The sequence below is a fragment of the Merops nubicus genome, unplaced genomic scaffold, assembly GCF_000691845.1.
Source record: "Merops nubicus isolate BGI_N331 unplaced genomic scaffold, ASM69184v1 scaffold2399, whole genome shotgun sequence".
Classification (NCBI taxonomy): Eukaryota; Metazoa; Chordata; class Aves; order Coraciiformes; family Meropidae; genus Merops; species Merops nubicus.
Genome location: NW_008628820.1, coordinates 10,370 through 36,343, shown reverse-complemented (window position 1 = coordinate 36,343; position 25,974 = coordinate 10,370). Strand labels below are relative to the sequence as shown.

Sequence of the window (25,974 nt, the reverse complement as noted above, 5' to 3'; positions counted from 1 at the left end):
TGAGTTCTTAGTTCAAAATTAGGAAAAGTAGTGAAACAAGCATCTCTTTATAGCCTTTTTATACCTGTCTGTGGTGAAATACATACCTTCTTCTATCTCTTATTAAAAGATGTGTAAGTAACAAGTAAACCTATGTTTTTTTAGGACTCTTCTACAGAAAATGCAAGTTAGTTTCTAAGACAGAAGTTACCCATGACACCAAGCTCTTGTGCTTAGTGTTGCCTAAGAGCACACATCTCCATATTCCCACTGGACAACATGTTTACCTCAAACAAATCATTGCAGGTAAGGAAAAGTTGAGAATGTAGCCATGAATATATGAACATAAATCCCTTCTCATAGTCTTGGGAGACTAAGTCCCTGGTCATAGTTAGGAAGTTTCTGCTTCCAGGATCACAGTGCTTAATAATGGACTGGCTCAGTTAATCCTGCTGGAAAGCTAACTGTTGAGGAAGCTGGCATTTACTGTTGGCCTTCTTGGCTGCTCTTTCAGCTCTCCCTTTAAAACCTTCTCTCTATTGAAGTAGTCCTGTTTGTCTTTGAAGGCAGGGAAGCTCATTGTTATGTGATTAGTCAGTTCCTTTTACTTTACAGCTTTTTGGCATGTAGAGGGTAATATTGTGGGTTTGTTTTTTTTTTTCCTTCTGAGATTTATCACGGCCATGGTGACACGAATTTAGGCACCAGCTGCACAATATTAATGATAATATGAGGTTGTGAGAGGAATGTGCATTTAAAAGCAGTTTAGTTGCTACTCTTCCAAATTTTTTAAAAGGTGAACCTAAAAAAATATGGGAGGTCAGAGAAATGTCCAGGGTGTTTTTTTTTTAAGGACACTTCTTAGAATTTGCATATTAATGGTTATGATGGTCACTGCACTTGCGTAGTGCTACGCATGGTAGAGAGATTTCTCAAAAGAGTTAAAAAACATCCCTTAATTGTGAACTATCTTTTCTTCCTCCTCCCTACCTAATTCTTTGCTGGCATCCAGCTCTTGCAGTCTTTCTATCATTATACAATTGCTTTTTGAAATGATAGGGGATGAAAACATACTCATGCAGTACACAGTACACAGCGGTAAAAATCTGCTATTCCAATTTAGAAGAAGTCAAGCTGTGGTACTTGAAATTAAATGCAAATGTTTAGATCTTTGGGGATGACTAGATCTTTTCTTACAGTGTTTTGAATTGCTAAGTAGAGTAGAAATAATATACTGTACAGCACCCTGAAGATTTTTCACTGGAAGTAGAAGGCTACTGTAGTAAGAACTGGTGCAGTGGAAAGTAACACACTTGTGTAAAAGCGTGCAGTGGAGTTATTTTTATGGGATATTCAGATTATTTGATTACTGTTTGCTTATTTTATTTGTTTGCAGTAAATTTGCTGGATGTAGAGTACTTTTCATATTATTCCACTTACCTTTTTTTTTCTTCTGTTTAGGGACAGAGGTAGTAAAACCATACACACCCGTGTTGCCTTTTTTGCCACTGGATTTCAAACAACCATCTCACTATGATGGTGCACATATATATTTAATGATTAAAATTTATTCCTGTGGACTGTTCACACGGGCAATTGACTGCCTACAAATTGGTAAGTATATATTGGGGTCTTTGTGTTTGGTTTGCAGCAGTTGCTTTATCTTTTAAAATTCACTGTCTGGATATTGTGGCATTCTTATTGTTTACCTACTCATACATTGGGATACACGACTTTTTTTAACCTTATTCTCCATGCCACAAATATATAGGCTTATCCTTACTGTAACTGGGAGTTGTCCACTACATAAAACTCTCCTGACTGGTGTTCAAATATGTTCATATTGAACTGTTCAGATATGTCACCTGCATAACATCATAGGTGATAACTGTGATTGCATATACTCTTAGAGCAACTTTTTGTACTTTCAAATAAAGAAATCTAGGTCTATTTTATGAGACTTAAGATGCACTTCCTTTTCTGTTTCAGATAGAGAGGTAGATTTTTGAACACTGATTTTGCAAATGTTTTGTACTCGTAGTGTAAAATCCATCAAGACACTTTGATTGTACATCTGTTTTGCTAACAAGAATGATCTTTGTGTAGAATGTATTTTCTGAAAAGAACCGTAATGCTACAAAGATGAAGGCAATATGAAAGGACCTTTAAAAAAAACCAATAAATCAGAGTACTGATTATCTTGTTTTCGTCTCACTAACATTTACTTTTTTTTTTTTAAATAAAGGAGACTATATTTCTGTTAGCAATCCTGAAGGTAACTTCAAGAAGTCACAAGTTCAGACTTCTGAAGATGTCTTTTTATTGGCAGCAGGCACAGGCTTCACACCAATGGTTAAGCTGCTGAATTTTACTCTGACTGAAGTTAGTTGCCTCCGGTACGTATGCTGCTTGTGCCTTAACCCCAAGCTAGAGTTATCCATAGGAAGGATGAAATGTAATGGGCAAGCCTCATTGTTAATAAAACAATTAACAAAACAAAACAGTATGGAAAGAGTTTTCTTTGGTTTATGCCAAAAGCTGGCATGCTTTAAGGAAGAATCTGTCAGAATTTTAGAGAGTTTGCACATATTTGGTTATTAGCTACCATTAACAAAATGAACTGATTTGCATTTTAGATATTAGTTGTTATATAAATGAACTCAACAAGTAGAAAATCTGAGGGTTTATCTATGGTGATGTTTTTTGGTTAGGGATGGTTTTGTTTTTTTTAACTAGCTTTTTTGGATTTGAGTGCCTTTTTCTACTATTGAAATATTTCAGTGACAATACTGGATTTTGGACAGAGGAGGTTTACAGCTGTTTAGTTATGGCTTCTCTTTAATCTGTTAGAATAGCTAGCATACTTATATATTGTTTTTATCTGCTAAGCAATAGTAACACACTTCTACCAGCTGAGGTCCAGTTTTCACAGAGGTGTGACTTAGGTAAGCACAGCATGTAAGTATATTCAAAAGGTGTGTAGTGCATAATGCATTCTGTCCTCTGCTTGTAAAATCTATAGACAGAAACATTACGTATTGTTGGTTGGGTGAGCAGGTTGTTTTGGCACCTTATGTCCTTCAGAAGCCCAGAATTAGTACTTCTGCTTCATGTGATTCTCCATTTACAACTGCAAGAGAGTATACAGCAGCCTAGCTTTAAAAGGAAATGCAAATTGTTACTGCAGGGGTGTACTTTGATAGAGCTGAGATGTGCTTACATTGCTTTAGGCAAAAATCTTCCTCTAGAATCACATCTTGTAGAATTTTTTAACAGATTACAACAGTTCACATGGACAAAAATGTAATTTGGGAAACTATAAAAACAAAAAAACATCTGAACTGTTTTCTTTAAAGCTGTTGCAGAGGACGGTTCAGACTTGCTGCAGTTTTTCCGTACCTTTGAATTGGGACTGTTATAATGGAGATTAATTTCTCATGCTGAGTTTTATTCAATATAGGCACAGGATGTTTTGGTTCATTATGTCTTTATAAAGCACATTTTGAAACAACATAGAGAGATTAATTGGACACTAGTCTCTGTAGTAAAGCTAAAAGAGATGACATGTGCTGCAGAAATCTGTTTCTAGAAAAAAAAAATATAAACCCAGACATTATTCTCATATTGTTTATTGTTGAACAATTTATAATCCTATTTTTTGAGCAGAAAAGCTGCTCATAACCAGGACAGGCTGTGTACTGCTTAGATCTTTTGAGGCATCCTGTGTTGTCAGTAGCAAATAACAAGTGGCTGGCTGGCTTTGTGAATCCAAAAGATAAATTTATCGTCTGATAAAGTGTTTGGGAAGTGCTACCAAGTGAATTCAGAATAATATTTTTTTTTTCTGTCTAATTGGTAAACTAGTATGTCAAGTAAATGTAGTTATGGTACTATGAAAGCAAAACTAAGGAGAGCACAGTAAAAGATGTAAATGTTGATATTTTGTTCATAACTCGAATAAACAGAGTAAATAACATGTGAAAGACTACTACTGCACAGATAATACTTGTATTGACTCTGTCCTCAAAAGATGACCAAAATGGTTTAACTCCCTTCAGCTCAGTTTCTTATGGAAGTTCAATTCTCACAGATAGCCTAGGACACAGCAACACCTGTTTTCTTACTATTTGAAGTAAATTAATTTTTCCTTCTTGCTGTGGAAACTTGTTAGGTGCTGGGATGACTTGATGTGGTATAGATTCTGTTTATAAGCAGACATTTAAAGCTTCATTTTTCTGTTAAGTTGCACTAGGCAACTTAGTTTCTAGGCCTTATATGTGCTCTTTAAGGGTTACATTCTTTTTTTTTGGAGAATATTACAAGCGTCTTTAATATGTGTGTGTATGTATTTGTATAGACTATTTATATACCTGAGATATTCAACATAATTTGCCTAAAACTACCTTACTGTGAAAGGTGATGATTGACATAAACTTGGATTGCACATGCTAAAACATGAGTTGCAGAAAGTTGAGGAATGGTGTGAGTAACAACTGACTGGTCACCTTTGGATGCAGCCTCTCTCTGTAGTGCTGAGCAAATGCTCCCCTGGGGCTGCAAACCCCAGAGAAGCCAGATTTCCCAGGCAGCATTTGCTGGGATGTAGCAAACATGGATCATTGGATTTCCATTCTAACTGTCTAGACAAAGGCTCCTTATTATCTTGTAAGTCTGTTATTTCTTGTCAATGGTAAACACGGAAAACAATTTTGTTCTATTCCTGTCTGCAGTATCCTTTTGTGCATGACATCATAGTGCTCGTCCTTCAGCCTTGTTTTTTTTCTCATATAGGCTAAATTATATTTGGTCAAAGTGTTAATTTAAAAAGTGTCGATCCTCTGTGCTGATTTTTTTCCTTTTTGAGATAAGATTTTGCTCCTGTTTACTGGTGGTTTATAACTGCAACCAGGTGGATATGTTTCTTAAAGAAAACTGAGGCGCAAGGGCGCTAAACACTAGGTAGAGGGCTGACAATCTTCTCAAGTATAGAATGCTTGTCGTCTGTTCTTGATTCTCCTTGATAGTTGAATCTTGTTTTGTCTCAAACCTTCCATTCCAAAATTACCACTTTTGTAATATTCAGTTTTAATATAGTGTCCCACCTTCATTGTCATTTTTGTTTTGAAGATGATTTTGTAACTTTTTCTACCGTATATTCTTCTTATGTGGTAAAATTCTCTAAGTGTCTCCTTAACTTCTCTCTCTCTCTCTACAGCTTTCCATAAGACCTTGCATACCCATTTTTTGAGTTTATTATATCTACATCCTTGAAGTAGTTTCCATTAGGTTAGATTCTCCCTATTTTCTCTCAAAGGGTTGATGAAGCTTTTCATTTGTCTAAACTTCTGTCATCATTCTCTCAACCAGCTTTTCTACACTGGTGAGGATCATATCTAAATCTTCATCTCTTCCTTTTAGCTATTTTTCCCCTCATTCCTAGCAAAACTCTTACCAGTTCATTCCAAGCTTTGGAGTTTTCTGTTCTCTTTGTAGTGCTGAGTACTGAGCAGTACTGCAGCAGATGCAATTATCTACACTGGAGAGCATATTGGTAAGGCTGTCTCAAAGCATTATTCTTTAAATAACCAATTTCTACCTTTGTGCCCAATGAACAAAATGCATGGCTTTCCTATGCACTTTTTATTGACTTTTTTCCCCCACCTGAGTAGTAACACTTGATGCTGTGGTGTGCCACGCCAGCTTTGACAGCACTACATTCTTGAAGTGAGCTTTATTTTCCATGTTTTCAGGGAAGTGGGGCCTGGGAAGCGTGTAAGAAATCTAGTTATTAGCACTTGCTAGCTCCTGAATAAGATGGTTTTAGTATTTAAAGATGCAGCATAGGTGATTTGGGGCTGTTTTGTTCTGTACCAGGCAAGTTTTCTGAAGTTTGTACGTTATAACTTACTGATCTGTAATACATCTGAAACTTCTCTCAATAATACTACTTATGGTGTATATTATACACAACAGTCATACCTCAGTTTTGTATTTTGGCAGCAGAAAATGAACGTGTTTCTCATAAGTAAAAGATGATCTCTTATCTTTGGCATCTATTGTAGCTTGTAATTGATTTCCTGCTATCTTGAAGTGCTACCAAACTGAAAAAGGGGAAAAATGTTAGAAGTCAGAAAAATGTGTTACCTTAAGACTGGGAGAACACAGGCTTTTAAATTGCAGTTGCAGAATAGCTGGAGATGAAGTCTCTCCACAGAAGCCCTAGCATGTGATGTGCCTGTGTGAAAGATGGCTCTGCAAGGTACAAGGAGGTAATGTGGATTAGTAGTTTCAGTGCAGTATCATATAGACATGCTGTAGCTAGCATTAGTTTCTTAGAAGCAAGGTCAGCCACATGTGAAAGGGACACTGGGTGGTGGAGTTGTGGAACTGGAACTGCAGGGCTGTGTGGTGTTCAGGACCAGCAGGCTTAGCTGACAGGTACCCCTGTGGTCCTGCGTGTTTTTCTATGCCAGGGTATCCCACTGCTCCAAGCTGTGCCTAAGAAGAGGAAACAACAGTCACTGAAAGCCCTGTGGGGTGTGGTTTAGGAACTGCTTGCATTTAACAGCACATCATCAGTTGTCCCCAGTGTATTAGTCTGTCCTTGGCAATAAAGGAGAAGTTAGGCTTATGTGGCTTCATCAAATGGTAAATCCTGTTCTGTAAAGTCAGTCTTCCTGTGTTTTACTTCCATTGTAGCATAAAAGTCTGAAGAGATAATAGCATTGACCTTAATCACAGAGCATTCATTTTTAATGTCAACTATATGGCAAATATAGTGCTTGTAAACAGTAGCTTTCCAGGTAAATAGGTTTTATAAATTAATAAATAAAGTAGGAATAAGATAACCTGGTGCAAAGCTGTAGTTCATTCTTCAAGTTATTAGTTAATTTTCTCTTCTATATGTTTAGATTCCATCTTTATGAAATTGATATTGACATAACCTTGAAATTCCAGTTTCATCTGTACAAGCTGGTGTATGTAATATTAAGAAGGTGTACAGAATTCATATAACAGCTATCAACTGTAGTGCTCAAACAATATTAAGAAACCACTAGATATAACTTGACAAGCTCTATTGTAATTTCAGTCAGGTCTCAGTAATTTCAAAAGACTCTTTTTTTCGTAGGACAGCAGTTCATGAACTAGAGGTTGTAACTGCAGACATGGTTAGAATTAAGAACTAGAAGAGAGGTCACAAGTCCAGCAGACTCAGATACAGCAAAAAAAGAAACTATTAGGTTAGTGGAAAAAAGATTTGAGAATTGCAGAGTTGCAAAAAAAAAAGACAACCAAACAATGTAAGTAAAAAGCTTCTTGTATAATGCAGTAAGTTCTGTTTCTTTAGCGTGTGCTTCAAATACAGAAACAGTCTGCAGTTAATTTTTTTTTTTTTTTCCTTTTTAAGGAGAGTGAAGCTGATCTTCTTCAACAAAACAGAAGATGACATACTTTGGAGAAGCCAGCTAGAACAATTAGCTCTTAAAGATGAAAGGTATTTAAAAGTCTTGTGGAGAACAACTTGTACCATCCCAGTGGGTAGGAGGACAAGTGTTGGGGCTTAGACTAACTATACAGCTTTGGCAGAAGGACACATCCCGGTGCTGGAAACTCTTAGCTAATGATTTAATGAGACCCAAGGATTAGAAGGAGGTGTGTTTGTATTGGTCACAGGTGCAAAGCAGCAGGGTGTATCATTATGCTCTCTAGGTCCCTAGGAAGCCCTTTATTGGAGGTGACTATATGTTAGGTGAGAGGATTGTTGAGACTGTCTGAGAAGCTTTTTGAAGGTGAATAAAATTAGCTTTAGCAATAGAAAATACAGGTATGCAAAGAGAAGCACAGAAAAGGTAGAGAATAGTGTACCCTGAGAACAATATTCTGAGTTTAGGGAAATCTTGAAAAGCCTCTTTGATGTCACTTAGTTGAGAAAGTATTTATCTAGAAATTTGAAGTTTTAATTTGGCTTGTATTTTTACTTACTGTCTAGTTGTTGATTTTTTTTTTTACCTCAGTTACACTGTAATTGCAGATTAAAATGCACTAGTGCACATGTAATATCAATTTTGTTTAGTCAGTCATAGTTCTGTCAGGAAACATAAGAATGTCAGGTTGCCTTTTAATTTCAGTACCCTGGCTTTTGTCACTAGATAAATTGTCACTGCCTAGATTTTTACATGATGGAAGTACGTTTTGTTTATGACTCCTTAATTCTTAGTTGAAATTTTATGAACAAATTCATTGTTAAGGAACACTTATTAATATAAAATTTCAATTAACATTTATTCACATAAAATTAAGTGAAAATATTATTTCACAACCTGGTGATGTCTGCCACATCCAGGGAGTCATAGTCTAGACATTGTGCAAATTCACATTAAAAACTCTTTCTCCCTTTCAATAGAAGCCTGATGCATGAGGGCTTGTTTTTACTCAGTAGCTACTGTTAGTGAGTTTTTGAAGCTGTTATAATATTTTCTCTTTAACAAAATTGTACTGGCATTTTCATAAGTTTGGCTAATCATTTTTACTTTACTACTTGTGTATTGAGCTACACCAGCATACGTGTAAGTGAATAAAGGAACAGGAAAATAATGTTTTAGACTCTTAGTTGGTACCAGCTGGTGATTTTTATAAGGTAAAATATAGAGCTAAAATTTTTAAGATTGAAAGATTGGGTTAAATATTTAAGTACACAATACTGGAGGAGATTTTACTCACCTGTTTGGTAGGAACAACCAAGTGTCTGTGAGATCTGATACTGTGCAGAGGGAGCTGAGCAGGACAGGAAAGTTATCACAGGAGGCATCAATGTCTCAGTCACTACCATCTTGTGTAGCAGATTTCTCATCAGCAGCAATACTTATTGAATATTCTTCTGCTTACCAGGTTTGAGGTTCAGTTCATTCTTTCACAACCAACAAAGGGCTGGTTGGGTAAACAGGGGAAGATTTCTTCATCTCTTCTCTCTGATTTTGTAAAGAGAAGCAGAAAAGACTCCAAAGTGCTTATCTGCATCTGTGGTCCAACACCTTTTACAGAACAAGGAGTGCAGTGAGTATTTTAAATTATGAACTAGAGAATGATGATTTTTGAAAAAAAAATTTATCACCTAACCAGCTATAGTGTTTCTGACCTAGTGGTCTTTCAAAAATGGCTTTGTTTTCTGCTTTATAAGAAATTTTTTTAAGTAAATTTAAAAAAAAAAGAACCCAACATCATAGTGGCATTATACTAGAGGAGCACATTTAATGTGTAGCTAAGTAAATGTCAGTAATATGTAAATTTAATGAGGTCTAGTAAGTTGTCCAAAATTTTCTAAGAGCTTCTCTTTAGGAATGACTCTTTTTTCCCTCAAGGTTTTAAATGCTGCAATTAATGCATTTAATTCTGTACCGAATTCAGTATGGGTGTTATTTGCATTTCAGCAGCCCTACTGAAGTCAGGTGCATGGATCTAGTGGAGGGTGGAACTGGCTGCCTCTTGAGAAATGTGAGATAATTCAAATGATATCTGTATTTGTTTTTAGAATTTTATTCGGTATCCTAAAAGATCATGTAGTGCCTATGAGCTACTGGGCATGAGTTGTTTTCTAAACGTATTCACAAAGGTAAACTTCATTGTGCATGGCTGAATACAAACAAGATAGTGGTGCTGAAGTTATGCCTCAGCTGTGTCTGTGGTGAGCTTTGGGTTCCAAATATTAATATTACAAACTTGATTTCTGACTTTCAGATATCTGAAGGATCTTGGATACTCCCAAGAAGAGATACATGCTTTCACTGCATAAACCCATATGAGAATTTCAATGTTTGTATAAATAAATCTTATTTATTTACCTTCGTGAATCTAAATAAGTGAGAAGCAATTTTGTAAGACTTGAAATTTCACTCTTGGTACCAAACTGTTTCTTGGAAGAAATGTATCTTTGAAAAAATTTTATACTGTGTTTTATCTTGGTTTTGTAAATATTTTTGCTAATACTTAAGTCGTCAGGGTATTAATTTATTGTAGATGCAAGCAAAAATGTATAGTATACATTATGTAAGGTATTTCATGTTGTTGGTTCGTGAGAACTCTTAAATTTATGGCAAGCACTGATTTAGGTTTTGACTTAAAAAAGCCTGTTTCTTACTGTAAAAAGTCTTAAGAGCAATACTGTCTGAAATTAAATATTGCACTGTAACTCAGGTAACCGGTCACTGAAAAATGTTCTTTTTCATCTGATATCTCTATTTGACTTGCAAGTGATCCAGATACATTTTTGTCTTTGTAAACAAAGAATACCTTTAGTAAAACAGAAAATTTACATCAAATAATAAAAAAATAATTTTACATTATGCATTTTTGCAGATTGTTTTTGTATTTTCCATTGATAATATCCTACAGAAAGGTTTGCGCAAGCTTAAGACACTAGCTGAGAACTCAGAAGAGAGGCAGGGGGTCTTGGTCTCCCACAAAACTTTGTGTGACCTCACTGGTACCAGCCGTCCCTTGTCATGACACATTCTGAAGGTAAAAACATGACAGCTTGTGGCCTGCAGGTACCAGGGTAAGCACCAGAGAAGTACCTAAAAATATACGACAGGTTGTAGTGGTATTAAATGAAGGTGTTTGAGTCAGTGAGTGCTTTTTACTCCATTATTAAAAATATGTTGTTATGAGGCAGCAATCTGCTGTCTAATAGTGGTTTGGAGAAAAAAAGTAGGAAAGCAGCTACCCCCCTTCCAGATGTTGTCATTCGTATCTGTAAGCATTGTATTCTATGACATCTAGTGCTGTTTACATTCTCCTGTTGCACTGAATGAGTATTTTTTCTTCCTGAGAAGCCAGATTTGTGATGGCATTAATACTTCAGTATTCTTAAAAAATATTTTTATAATACCCTTTAAAAAAAGTTAAATTGCTATCTGACAGTGACTGGCTATGCTAATCTGAGCTGTCATCTCTTCAGTGCCCTCTCATTTATTGGACTTGAAGTTAGAAAAGGATCTGGTTGTCAGTTGTTGCTCATAGGTCACAAGTTATTTTAGAAGAGACAGTGGTAATGTCATCATTTTTGTCATCTAGAAGGATCATAAATGTTTTCTGTTACAATTTGGCAATGCATTCTCTGTGAAGATTTGTACCACAAAGCTCTGAACTGCTCTTCTGCTGAGCAGAAACATCAGTGCTCTGTTGGAAAAACAAAATGCTAATTGAATTTTATTATGTTTTCTGTCACAAATGCAAGATTACTGTGGTGACTTAAAATAGATATATTTTGCCATTAATGGCTAAACCTTACATCTTCCATAGGATACTGAGGAATTTCTCATGTTTCAGTCACTCAAGATCTGACAGGGATGGTCTTCTGTGTGAGAGAATTAATTTCATTAATTGCCTTCCTCTCAGGCTTTTTTATTTTAGCAGGTTACTTTGTCAGTGTCCTGCCTTTTGTGCTTCAATTGTCCTTATCTGCCTTTACCCAGAAGGACAAGAGAAAGTGTCTTAAGTAGCTGTTGTGACACAGTACATCAACGACGTTATCCCTTGCCTTAGGACATAGGCCATATTTATCAACAGCTTATGACTTCTTGAATGCTTCACTAAGTCCAGGTGTTCATCATGGATGTGAACCTACCTTAGGTCTGGCAGCTTTTGAAGTCTGCAGTTAGTGTCCCCCTTTATTTTCTGAAAGTTTGTTCCCAATCTGAAGGAAGTTGTCCTCTTGGAGACTTCAGGATTGTCATCCTGAAACAAGAAAGACCCTGATGCAATCAGTTACATTCAGTGTCATAAGGTATTGGCATGTCTTAAATACCTTAAATATGAAGCAAGGAAAACAACCAAATTGGAACTTGCCCTTGCAAATCTAACAAGGCATTGAGTGCAGAGGCGTTCTGCTGTGGTAGTTCTTCCAGGTCAGATCCTCATGGGGTTGGAGTAAACTTCCTGGATATTGGGCTGCATTTGTCCATGGGGGAAGAAGAGGCTATTCCAGGGCTTGTTGAAACTGTACTTTTCCTGGAAATGGTAACACCCGGTTGGAAACTGAGTAATATTGAGATACTGAGTTTACTGATAAGGAGCAAGACTATGACGTGCAAAAGAGACACTGTTGGAAGTCTCAATATGCAAATGTGTTAGTCTTGAAAACTTTTGAATGGTTGTTGTTGGTAGTTAGTTTCTGATTTATTTATTGTCAATCAGCATCAAGCACTCAATTCAGAAGTGTTTCTGTTTATAATAGAAATGGAATATCTAAATCTGGCCTAGTAAATGGGAGAACCTGGAGGTACCTGCATGGCATCATCCATGAATCAACATGAGGCTGTCATTTGGACCTGTGTGCTGTGGGGATCCAAATAAACTGGGGAGAGAAAAAGGTCAATCCTGAGGTGCAACATGCTGAGCATTAATAGCAAGCGTTTCTGCATTCTTTTCGGATGATCATAGAATCATAGAATGGTTTCACTTGGAAGGAACCTTAAAGATCGTCTGCTTCCAACCCCACTGCCATGGGCAGGGACACCTTCCACTAGACCAGACTGCTCAAAGCCCCATCCAACCTGGTCTTGAATACCTCCAAGGGCAGGTCATCTACAGCCTCTCTGGGCAACCTGTTTCAGAATCTCACCACCCTCATAGGAAAGAATTTCTTCCTAGTAACTAATCTAAATCTACCCTTTTTCAGTATAAAGCCATGACCGTTGTCCTATCGCTACATGCCCTTGTGAAAAGTCCCTCCCCATCTTTCCTGTAGGCTCTCTTTAATTACTAGAAGGCTTCTGTAACGTCTCCCTGGAGCCTTCTCCTCTCCACGCTGAACACCATTTCTTTCAGCATTTCTTCATAGGCCAACTTTTGTGGCCCTCTTCTGGATCCACTCCAACAGGTCCATGTCTGTCTTGTGCTGAGAACTTCAGCACTGGACTCAGTAGTCCAGATGGGGTCTCAGGAGAGGAGAGCAGAGCAGCAGAATCTCCTCCCCTGACATGTTGGTCATGCTTTTTTTTGTGCAGCCTAGGATATGGTTGGCTTTCTGGGCTGCAAACGTACATTGCTGGGTCTCACTGAGCTTCTTGTCAGCCAGCATGCCCAGGTCCTTCCTGGGAAGGCTGTTCTCAATCCATTCTAGCCTGTATTTTTGCCTGGGGTTGCCTCTACCCAGGTGCAGGACCTTGCTCCTGGCTTTGTTCAGCTTCGTGAGGTCAGATAAGCTATTATGCAGAACTTCATACTTCGATATCTTGACTGTCACGAATTTATAATCAATTAGCTTGGGTAACTTAATTTTTTAAAAAAAAAGAAATTTTGTTGAAGTGTTTTTTTTTAAAAGTATCTGCGCTACAATTTTGTTGTCGTGGCATCTAGTTCACAACAAGTAGCTAAAGTTATCCTGCAACTTCTGATGGTTATATACTATGGGTTTTTATTATAGAGGAAGAGTTCAATATTTATATCAAATATTTCTAAGTGATGTTTCCCAAGCTACCTTATCAGCGAATGATGTAATTTTTTTAAGAATTTGCACATCTCTGAGGATGTAACATGTTAGTTTCCTGAAATATGGGGAAGGGGGTGTTCTGTGCTAGTACAACTTTCAGTTCTTTGGCATTGGTTCAGTGAGGTACCCTGTTGAAACTAAATGGATGTTCCCATAAGCTTTCAGTTTGTTAAAATGATTTTTACAGTAAGTTTGTGCTCAGCAAAATGATACGGTACCCAACTTCTGTTGAAGCTGGCCTGCAGATTCAGAGTTACTGGATGGGGAGAGGAGGAAGGGAATAGGCTCTAATGTGCTGTGCAGAGATTGACCAGAGAACAGCTGCATTTTCAGAGGAAATAAGACTAGAAGTAGCATGTGACATCAGAAGAATATTCTCCTATTACCTTGTTAATGTCAGGTAAATACTCTCTTGAACTGATGCTCTTTGCTGTCTCTGGGTGGTAGTTCACCAAGAAACAAACTCTTTAGTTTTCTGAGAGGCTTAATTACTGTGTTTTCGGTGTCAAACAAGGAGCTGGTATGGAAAAGAAGGGACATCTGCAGTCTCCCAGGTCTTGGAACATATTTTTGGATAAACTCTTCATGTAATTTATGACATTTTACAGCCATAGACACATATTTTGTTTAATTAAAACAGTAGCTTGAAGAAGTAAATACCAGAGTACAGTATATTAATAGTAAGTCTGCCAAGAGACCATTCATAAAATATTTTTGTCCACACATGAGAAACATGAAAAATATAATAGGATGGCATTTATACTGCAGTCTGCTGTTGAAGGCCTACAGACTAAAATCCCAGTTATAAATTGTAGTAATCCATTAGTAAGACTGCTTTATAGCTAGCTGCTGCATGCTGCTGATCGTGAAAAGGAATGATAAATTTTAACAACTATTTGCTAGTTGTATTTTTAAAACCTCTGGGTTTTGTTGTCTTTTGTAAATGAGAGGGAGACAACTGCTTATAGGAAAATCCAATTTGTAAATACACCGGTTCTGGTTCTGGAATTCTTAAATTTTCAAAGACTCATTAAAACAAGGTCAGAAAAGCCAGTCTGAAGTGATGTGGTTGATCAAGGAGATGTTTGCATGTTCATTAAGAGAGAATTGTTTATAGAAAAGCATCTGTAATAAAACCACCCAGTCAATGAATATAAGGAATTTGAAGAATGTGATAATTCAGTAGATCATCACTAACAAAAAAAAGCCAGTTCTACTGATTTGTTTACAGTGGTTTTATTATTTCACTGCATCACTTGTATCTGCTCTAGGAGAGTCAGAACATTACATACTAAGGTGGAAAAATTTGTTCTATTGTTTCCTCCCATGCATTTTTTCTCCAAGCGAAGCTGATTTGGGGCAGAAGCCACAGAAACCTCCATGTAGGTGTGTCTTCTATCATACCTAATCCTTAGCTGCTTTTCTAGAAAAATTCCTGCATCACAAAACTGTGCAACACCCACTTGATTTTAAAAGATGGGCATAAACCTTATGCGTTGGTGACTTCATAACATCAGTGGCTCATGCTACATGCAGTTGAATTCAACAGCTCTTTCTCCCTCACAAGAAGTGATATTATTATCTTGGAAATACATCTTCTGCCTTTTACAACACACTGCTGCATCCTGATTTTGCGGTTTTAAAAACCAATAAAAACCCAACAAAAACATAAGCCCATCACACAGATTTGTGGAAGTTATGCCCACAGAATCTGCACATTAAATCACAGTTTGAAAGGGATTTTTCAGAAATAAAACTATTTTTTTATGAACTTACTAGCTCATAAAATGTCATTGTAGAAGAGTGACACATTTCCCCTTTCTCATTCTCTAGCATATAGGTCTGTAGTGTGGCTCTTTGACCTGTGTGCTTTGGAAGAAGTGGAATCGCCCCCAAATGTTTCAATTCCACCTACAGTGTTCATTGCTCTGACTGCCAAGGGTGATATCCCTACAGTGATTCCTTCTAGAACACTTCAGGAGGGCCTCTTTAAGCATGACATTCTACATTTCCAATTGGGAAAAGACCTATTTTAAGCATCTTTTTACAACTATTGAAATTCAGAACACATCCAAGTGTGTAGTTGAAAAACAGACATAATTTGACATGAGGGACACTTATTTCCAAGTTCCAAAGTGGACTTCCTGGTGAGATGAGCAGAGTTGCTCATTTCCCCCAAGACAGGCTTTCAAAACTTCAGACACTTTGAGGATTTTTAAGATGTAATTTAAGATGAATTGTCATAGTTCTAAAAGCCTCTGATTTCCTTTGAAGTTTTGAATAGATCCCTTATTACTCATAACTTGCTTTGCACGAGTAGCTTAGCAACAAAGGGCCATTTGACATTTTTTCAACTTTCTAATCCAGATATGATACTATTTCTTAAATGTGGCTGAAGTGTAACTTTTAAGTTTTACTTACATTATTCTAATATTTGAAAGATTTGTTGCAGATTATAAATTTTATAATAAATGCCCAAACTGTTGGACATCAGACTGAACATCACAAATCATGGTTCATTTGTGAAAGTGAAAATGGTTTTTTTGAAGGCAGCGATATGCTCATGGTCTACTTGTTTGTATTAGGATCACAGCCTTACGTGGCTTTTGAAATGGAGCTGCTGACAGTCTGGTTTTCTCTTGTAATTAACCTGTGTTGCTGGAGATGAGATCTAACAGACACATTCCTGCAAGTGTTGTGCGTTCCACGTGAGCTGGTGTTCATAAGGTGTTTTGCAAAGCAGCTTCTGTGACTTTTTCTATGCCGGAGAAATAAAGAACTTCAGCTCTTTGTATGAATGCTTCCAGCACAGCTCTTTAATAGGGTTCTGTGGAAACTGTGACTGGAAGAGCCTGCTGGAGACGTCGTGGAGTCTCTGCTCTCGTGGGCTTTCCAGAGCTGACTGGATGCAACTCTGTGCAGCCTTGTCTGTACTGGGACTTCCAGAGGCTGCTTCTTCATGAGGTTGTTTCACACCCAAATTACCCTTTGATTCTAGGAATGTGTGCACAAACTCACTTTTTCATGGTAACAATTCCTGTTAATCCATAGTTCAGTTTCATGCAGATTCTGTTGTTGAAGAGCGTAACCCACCTATCATATTCTGAAGACCACATACCTCTGTTTACCATAGTTTCCCACATGTGTCTTCACTCATCCTTACTGCAAAACAGCAGGCTGACAGCAGCAGTAGCTGATTTTTTCCTTTTAGCGTAGAGCTGTTGGAGTCCTGTGGCCATATGTGTGTTTCTGTAAATTAATCACAAACAACTTTTCCTACAATATTGGATTACAGGACAAAATGTGTAAATTTGGATAGTTAATTATCCAGCAGTTTTTTCCACACCGTCTTTTTGCATATGGCATGGTAGCTGGTGTATTTGGGAAAAATGATATTCTTTAAAAAGGAGGAATTTTATAATGTAGAGTTGTAGGGATATTCAGTGGCTGTGTCTGTCTTGTTTGCTCTTTTTTAATACCTGCAACTCAGATTAAGACTATCATATTCAATGGTTTTAGAGGTAGAAATAGCTCTTAGAAGGTAGAGAAGTGTTCTTTAGGAAATTTGAATTGAATGAATGGGTTCACTTAATGATTTTTTAAAAATCATTTTCTCTTTGCTGAAAGTAATAGGATGTAGGTGGTGTTTATGTAAAAAGATGACAGGTTTGTACAAGACAAAATCCTAATAGACCAGAATTGGATGACTAGAAATTACAGGTGAAAGCTTGCAGAGATAATAATAATCAAATAATATAGCTGGAGAGCAATGTGTTAGTTTATATGAAGCTATACTCATCTATTACAAATGAGAGGCAGAAAAGTCTTATCAGTGAAGTCACTGGGCTCAGCTGAACAGTTTTCCTTTGTGTACCTCTGTACTGTGGACAACTCTGCCCAGTGAAGCACCTTAAGGAGGTCATTTCTCTCCTTAAACTAGTGCTTTTTCATCTGTTTCTTCTTCTGGATATTTTCTTTACCACCTTGAGTTGATTCAGCTAGCCAAGAGGTGGGAGATGAACGTCAAGGCTGACACAAGGGGAAGGTGAAATATGTAACTGGGGTTGCTCAGATACCCGTAGACAATGTTTGTAAAAAAGAGAAAAGGGAATTTAGCTCACGGTGGGGAATTGGATCTCCCAGCCAGGACAGTCAGTTGCTGACAGGATGACAAGAGTCTCTCTTGCCGAGCTCTGCAGCACACCATCAGCTGGGCAAGGTGAGACACTTGAAACTGGTTCTGCTCAGTTCCTGTACCCCATGGTCCTGCATGAGCACTCCAGAATGTGCACAATGTGTTGCTATTGCTATTGATTGTCATTAGTGTAGACGAAGCATCTCTGAAATGTCTTAACTATGCAGAGAAGACTCTCCTTGGTCTTACATTACTGTTTCTGTAGGAATAATTTGCATTAACTACTTAACCCTGTAGCAGGGATCATGCCTAATGTTAACACATTTAAGCACACAAACTGGGTGAGATAGTGAGAGCTGCCTGGGAGAATTTCAAGAATTGACTCAAATTCCCATCCACTGAGGTCCTGTAACAGCAAGTCAACTAATTGTGGCTTTTCAATTACAGAGATTCAAGTGCACCGGGTGTGCACACAGCTACTGATACCCTGCTATACCACAACTGTAATTAAAAAGTGAATTTAATTTTCATGCTTACAACTTGGAACTGATGTGCTGTAGCTCTTGCCAAGCCTTGGTCAAGCAGAACTGTCCTCTTGGCAGCAGCAGATTTTAGACAAGCTCATCTGAGGCTTTCCAACCCCTAGGATCCATGGTCAAAGACCGACTGGTTACTCACAAGCCCAGAGTTTAATTCCAAAGAGTTAAAGGCAGGAAAACCAGCAGCAGCAGGTGAATGCAATGCATGTTCTGCTTTTCAGTTGTGTACTGATCAATAGCACTTCTTTTGTGTGAGATGTTCTGCAGTTAGATATCAGCATGTGTTTTACACACAGAACCATTCTCTCTGCTCATATAAGCACTAGCTTGTAGCAATTTCTTTTCTTTGAAGAATGATGTTGAAAGTACCATGACTGTTTTTCTCAAGTTGAGGTATTTTCCCATTTTTCATCCATACACATTGTTAAATGTTTAAAAATTACGGGGTAGAAGATGACAGAAAAAAAAGCCCAACAGAAACAAACCAAACCCGAAACCTAACATCTTAAATCCCTTACAGTTCAATTTTGATTATTTTAAGAATCCCTGCAGTGCACAATTTAGCCTGAAACTGAGATGCCTAAAATGAGGTGTCTGCAGCTGAGGTAAGTTTTGGAGCTCCCTTTGTAATCACTGTAGCTCAGATCAGCACAGCCTATGCAGGTCCAAGAGTTGGTTCAGCTGAGCTGGGTGTGGGATTCAGGGTGCCCAGTGCTGTTTGAGATGTTCAGTGGCAAGCCAGACCTATACACAGGGTCTTTAGGGTCTAGGTTTTCTTTTTATTATTTTGGGGGTTTTGGTAACTGTCTTTAATGCAGGTTTTTCCTGTATATTTTTTTTAAATAAAAATGATACACTACTGGAAGATTACTTTAAATGGTCTTATTAACATACTTATTTTCAGACAATCATTACCGAGAATAATCTTGCTTCATTTTATTCCTTTCCACAGGTATATAAATCTACTCAGACCAGGAGCTGTGTGATTTTCCTAGGCTAGCAGCAAAAATTTAGAGAAATTTGTATTGAAAATAACCCGACCTCTCCATACCCCAGTCCCACATTACAACTTTTGACCAGATATTGTAAATACTAAAATTGTCACTGGGGGGGGAGAAATCTCAATTCATGTTCTTATAGAGCTGTCTCAGTGTGTGCAATTGGTGACTTAACACTCCAGTCAGAGTCCAAATTTACTTAGTCCTGGGCCAGAGTAAATATTCCCTGACTGTCTGTCTGAAGGGTCCTACGCACATGCAATACAGAGTCTCCTCTTAATTTGCCTTCCATTCTCTGATTTTCTTTTTATTGGCCAAATTTCATGTTTTCCCAAGCTGAAGTTTCATCGCAGGCCTGGACGCTTTGTTCCTATAGAAACAGGTGACTGTCTTCCCACAAAGTGGGCATGCTGAGTTGCTGTGGCAACACAGGTAAAAAAAGTGCCAAGCTTGTGCTGGCTGCCAAGCCCAAGCATCTGACATCTGCCAGGAGCTGGTGCTGGATGCCCCAGAAGAGAGTGAGGAGTTCCCTGGGATGCAGATGATGGTATTAACACAGCAGAATGTTCCTCACAGCTTGCACATCCTTCTGCATTTAGCCATGAGGACTGTGCTCACCTGGGGGGTTTTGTAGCTTCCCAAGGAATTTATTGATTCTGTTATTGATGATTTGGCTTGTAAAGGTCAAAGCGGAATGTCTTGTTTCTGTCAGCACCTTGCAAATGTTTCTAATTGCAATGTACCTGCTGGCAATCCTGTTTGTATTTGTATCTGCAGGTAGAAAAACAGTCCTGTTGGAAATTCTTCTGTTTGAAATAAATAACCCATTTAAAATGCACTGAGATGAGGTGAGGAAGATCTAGTCACTGTGAATTTGAAAGCAAGTAAAACAAAGTTTGAATCACTTATTGAAGACACACAGATAAGTCTGTATCCACCTGGCAGAAAATAAAGGGAGTGCAGGGGGAGACTCAGGATTATGTGGCAGAGGAATAACTTCATGGTGCTCAAATTGACTAGACTGTTAGTCACGGAAGAGAAGCTTTTGCCAATGTGTATTTAAAGCGAGGTGTGATAGTTAAAGTACAGTGTGAGATGATTTTTTTCCTCACTGAGTCAGAAGAAATGCCAGGCTCATTCTCAATAAAGATGCAAAAAAAGTTGCTAAACCAACTGACCAGGTCAGGATGAGGAGAAGGTAGCTGTCTTTGTTCCCCTTGATCTCTGCTTTGAACTGTGTCTCTTCGCTATCAAACGTAGGTTAGTGCAAAACACAAAGCAAAATTTTGAGCATCAGCTCAAAAAAAGGCAAAATGGAGATAAACCATAGTAGAGAGGAGTCATCTGCTTCAGTTAAAGTTGGGAAGACTACACACTGAATAGTGATCATTACAAGGAAAAGCATGCAGGAGAAGCTGCTCCACATTGGTGCTGCTCCACATTGGTGCTGCTTCAATGTATGCTTCAAGATGTTGAAAATGCACTGTTCAAAAGTGCATCCAGTGCCTCTGATAGCTCAGCCTGTTTGGAGCACTGGGGTTTGCTCCTAAATGCTATAGTCACGGCAAGTTTTAAGTAAGGTGGTCTTCACCTACTCTTAGCCATTCAACAAGATGAATGAATAAAAGCAGATTAGATTCTGTATGTCAGTGTGTTTAAGTCAAAAAAAGTGTTTAAATAACCATCTTAGATCCATCTACTGTCCCTTCAAGATTCTGCACCATTCCTCCTAGGAAAAGTAAGTCTATTGTCAGGGCCTCAGTACACTTGCTAAATGAACAATGTTCTTTTTCAGTGCAGAAAATCCTGTGAAGCATACTGAATATTGAAATCTTAAATAATAGATTTCCTTGGTAGCAAGACTCAGAAGCAGGGATTCCTCTGCATATTTTGAAACACTTGAAGCGAGTTTAATAATTCAATATCTTCCTTGTTTTTTCACAAACCATAGAAAACTTGCCAGCAGTGCTTCAGAGTTTACATGCTGAATTATTGCTGTGGCCTCTTCTTGAGAAACAGCCAGGGACTTGACTAGTCCTCCAAGGACTGCATCCTGGGAACCACGTAGCTCTGTGGAGGCTGCTCTGACTCTGTTCAGATGCTTAATGTAAGGGATACTGGTACTCCACTAACTTTGGACTTTGTGAATAAAGATGGCCTCTGCCAAAATGCTTTTGCAAACCTTTCACATCTTCTTGCATCTACTGAAAAGCAGTTGTGTAAGGAAAAGTGCAGGGCTCATCTTGCAGACCTCCAACGCAAACAGGAGAAATTGTGGAGTGTGCCAGCTCCTGCAGAGAGACAGTTTGCAGAACAGATGTTTTGCCCATCATATAGTCCAATTTAAGCAAGCCACTCAACTCTCCAGAATAGCAGACCTAGGGTATTTTCAGTCATATAACTTTGATCTTCCCCTGACTGGATTCATCATGCTCTTGCATATCTCTTAGCTGATGACACAAGCAGCTTCCAAGGCTTTATCACCTGTTTTATTCACCTTTTTAAAAACAAACAAACAAACCCCTCACAAAATTAGTTGTTTTAAACATGAACCCATGCGATTTTGGTTGCCTTTTGAACTCATCTCCTAGGCTCTCACAAGGATAATTTGAGATATTTTACAAATTATACTGTTTACCTAATACTGAGTGCCAAAATCTGGGGAATTTCGGTCGTAGGCTTTCTTGGCTCCTTGCAAAAACTGCACTAGAGAGGACCTTTATCAGGCCTTTGCAATGGTGTCCTGCAGAACTACAAATGGTCAGTGAACAAAGGCTAGGAAGGGAATTCTGTATTGATAATGTACCAGTTTCTGCTTATGCAGGAAGTTTGGTAAATTGTTTTTCAGACTTGTTGTTTACACATCGCTTTGCCCAGTGAGACTAATCTCTAGCTTAGCTTATCACATCAATGCTGTTGTCTCAAAATGTCTCTCTGCACTTACTCCCTCCAATTTAAATGGTTCCAACCACCTCATATACATGAATGTAGCTTATATGCCCCATGGCACTAACGACCTGTGTGTGTCTCTGTCCCCTGTGCCTAACACTGTGCTCACCATTCCCCTCGGGGCTGCTCCTCTCTGCTCCGTTTCCTCTCCCTCTAAGCTGAGTGATAAACAGAATCAAACTCAGATCAGCCCTCTCAAATTTCTGCTTGAAGTCTCTTCTTTCTGGTTCAGACATAAAGCTGGTGTGTCCTCCGTTTGTTTTCATATTTCAATTCACCCAAGAGAAGAAATAGTATCTCCCAGCAAACCACATTATGTTAAGATTAAAATAAAACAAGCCACCACAACCCTTTAGCGCCTGGTGAGGACATAAGACCATGGGGTGTCTTGCTTATGCAAGAGAGAGATTTGCCAGTCTGTCTCTTGGTAAGGCCTTGTAATGAAGATGTAATTTATCTTGGTGAACACTTAAATCTGTGTAGCATTCCCTTAGTAAAATAAGAATGATTTTGCAATAAAATGTATCAGTGTATCTATGGCTACTCAAGAGCTTTTCCCAGCCCAGAAATGAATTGTTTTGGAAAAAAATTATTAAACATTCATAACTAATAAAGATCTGGCAACAAAACTTGAAAGTATAGTCCAAAATTTTATGTAGTTTCTTCCTGATTATTACTATGACTACTTCAAAGTTAATGCAAAGAAAAATTGACTGCAGTTCCTTTCCCTTTTCATCCTTTGCCAGAAGTGAGACAAGCCCATGAATCCTGTGCATAACTACTTGTTTTTCAGTTAGAAATTCTAACTTGGTCTATTCTTCAAGGTAGCAGAAAAATTAATGAAATTTGTATACTGCAAGCTGAAGATGATTAAAAATAACTGCTTGAAATACATTTTCATCAATTATTAACCTTTTAATGACTATTAGTACTACAAAGACTCATTTCAGCTTCATCAGCCCATCAGTTACCATTGAGAGAACTTAGGGTGAACTCTACTTTGATATCCCAACATATCCTACAGCAAAATCAGTCAGCAGATTTAATGCTCTTGTTTTTGTCTGTGCTGCATCATAGTGGTTTGCATTGTGGTGTCATTGAACTGTGGTTGTTACACCATAAGCCATGAACTGAGACACATGGACAGCTTGGATTGTGCTAGAACAGTTTAATCTATTGAAAAGCCAAATAGTGTATCAGAGCAAGACAGTGAGATGTGGTGATCTGACAGGCAAGCTGTATGCACCAGAGCTTTTTTTCAAGGTCTCAGGCTTTGATTCTCAGTACTAGTTTCTGTAGTCCACCCCTGAAACCAAGTTTATGCCATGAATGTGTAAAATGCACGTAGCCTTGCCTCTGCATATGGCAGAGATCCCTCTGACAGCATGGGATGTGGGTTTCTTGCCAGCTGCAGGTTTTAGTTTCCTTTTTGCAGGCATGGCTATACAGAGGTTTGTAATTAGTGAGTACCTATGTTCCCCAGGACATATGTAGATATAGAAGTATAAGCAAGAGTTCCCTTGGATTTGAGGACATTAAGAAATAATTGCCAAAAGTGATTTGCTACCCCAATCCTGTTACAACTGGATAGTTACCATAGTAACAGAAGTTCAGCGTAAGAGAGAAGGCAGCTGGACCATGCCACGGGTGCTTTGGCACAACACTTTTTTTCAGATTCCCCTCACTGGGAAAAAAGCCAACAGAAGAATGTCATGTTTAATGAAACAGGACACTGACAAGAGCAGAGTATGTCTCAGGTGAGCAAAATCCTACAAGAGGCACAGAATACAATTTTTGTCTGTATTCCACACACAGTTGTATTGCTGATGGCACACAGCAGTTTTGGCAGTCCAGCCTGCTTCCTAAATGAAAGCATGTTTTATTTCCACTGTCAAATAGCCTGGTATTGTCGCAGTGTTTGCAAATATTTTTTTTTGTGCTCAAGAGAGTATGAGTATGAAGCAAGTTCAGAATTTATATCCTTTTAAGCTGCATAAGTCTTTTAAGCTGCCTTTTAAGTGAATTTTTACTCAGTAAATATTTGGGTTTCTATATATGCATTTTTATACATACATTAAATTTTTTAATGCAGTGGAATCTCCTCTTGATAAAGCTATTAAGAGTTAATCTAATGCTAAGCATGGCAACAATGCTTGTGAATTGTGTGTTGGGGTGTTCACACAACCTGAACACTAGAAAAAGCAGCTGAAAGAGCAAGACTGTGGCTGCTGGTCATGCAGGGTGGGATCTGCACCCTGCCAGTGAACTTGCACAAACATCTTGGGAACTGTCACGGTTTAACCCCAGTCAGCAACTGAACACCACACAGGTGCTCCCTCTTTGCCAGTGAGATTTTGGAGGAGAATTGAAAAAAAAAAGTAAAACTCATGGGCTGACATAAGAACAGTTTAATAAATAAACCAAAATATAATAATAATAACAATAATAACATAAAATGTAGTAGTAGTAATAATAATTAAAATTAATATAACAAAAAGAGAGAGAAATTAAACCCAAGAAAAGACAAATGATCCACAGTGCCGTTGGTCACTGTCTGCTGAGCAATGCTCGAGCAGCAATCGGCCCCCCCTGGCCAACTCCCCCCAGTTTGTACACTGGGCCTGGTGTTCTGTGATAGGGAGTATCCCTTGGGCTAGTTCAGGTCAGCTGTCCTGGCCATGCTCCCTCCCAGCTTCTTGTGCATCTCCTCGCTGGCAGAGCATGAGGAGCTGAAAAGTCCTTGACTTAGGATAAGCACCACTTAGCAGCAACTGAAATTATCAGTGTGTGTTACCCAGCTGATCCTCAGCTGTAATTTTAACAATCTTTTCCAGAGTAAAAAAGGTAAATACAGAACAGACTAGTCCAGACAGGGGGATGGGGTGCAGACAAGAAAAGACTTAAGCAGTGAAAATGTGCTAGGATAGAGATAACCTTTTTATCAGCTTGTTTCAACATCTTCAAGACTATTCTTATTTACTGTTAGATGTATCCTGTAGTTATTTCTGACAGCTAACACTTGTAAATCTGCCATTGCTATACATGAGATGGAACTCTGACACTGTCCATTAGCTTTGTTGATAAATGATCATATTCAGCAAGCAGAGAAGTAGACAACTGCTGTTTGCTGTTAAATTGGATACAAAATCTTTTGTGTTTGAATCTACTAGCTGAAAGCCCAGACTGTAAGATTTACACATCTGTGAGTTAAACTTGGCATTGATGGATAGGCAAAAAAGACACTTTTGCTCTAATAAAGCAATGATTTAACAGAACTGCAGCTTCTTGTTATTTACATCACATCTTAGGAAAAATGTTCTCTCCTTTTCCTCCAATGGGAAAATAGAAAGCTGTACAGTATACCCTGTTCATTTTTATGACATGCCTAACAGCAGGGGAAAAAAAAATTAAAAAGGCTCATCCAGAAGTAACTCTGATATTACTCTCCCCTCCTGGGAGGGTAAGATTTGAAATTAAAAACTTCTCCGTCGGTTGCATAGCAATGTCATCTGCTCGCTATCACTTGGTGTGTGAGCCTGAGTTTTCCAGCTTCTGATTACGAGTGCCCCAAAACTGGGAATATCCTCATTGTTAAGCATGTTGTAGCAATTTCTCCTGCTCCATGCATCTGTTTTTTCAGTAACTGCTATTGTTGATCTGCCTTCAAGCAAATGCATCAATGAATGGAAAGTAATTCTATCTTTATATGGAGCTGAGGGTGACAAAAAGGTGAGCGGCATGATTCATCTTCCTTAACTACCCAGGAGCTCAGCCTAGGGTGGTCAGTTCACTGGTGCTTATAGTCAAGGGGAGAAAGATGGGAAAGAGGGCCTACAGATTGTGTGTCACCTAATTGCAGATAGCCACGTTTCCCCAATGCCATGA

At 38.2% G+C, this 25,974-nt stretch overlaps 1 protein-coding gene across 2 annotated transcripts in view; it reads left to right on the top strand.

Annotated features, from left to right (window-relative positions):
• LOC103779139 (cytochrome b5 reductase 4) overlaps positions 1-10,309 on the top strand; it is a 34,907-nt gene extending 24,598 nt beyond the window's left edge. For both annotated transcript variants that reach the window (XM_008946759.1, XM_008946758.1), the window contains 6 exons: positions 145-285; positions 1,441-1,593; positions 2,225-2,375; positions 7,388-7,474; positions 8,869-9,033; positions 9,715-10,309. In XM_008946759.1, the coding sequence (XP_008945007.1) occupies positions 145-285; positions 1,441-1,593; positions 2,225-2,375; positions 7,388-7,474; positions 8,869-9,033; positions 9,715-9,769 (752 nt within the window). In that variant the 3' untranslated portion in view covers positions 9,770-10,309. The remainder of the gene's footprint in view (positions 1-144; positions 286-1,440; positions 1,594-2,224; positions 2,376-7,387; positions 7,475-8,868; positions 9,034-9,714) is intronic.
• The last annotated feature ends 15,665 nt before the right edge of the window (positions 10,310-25,974 follow it).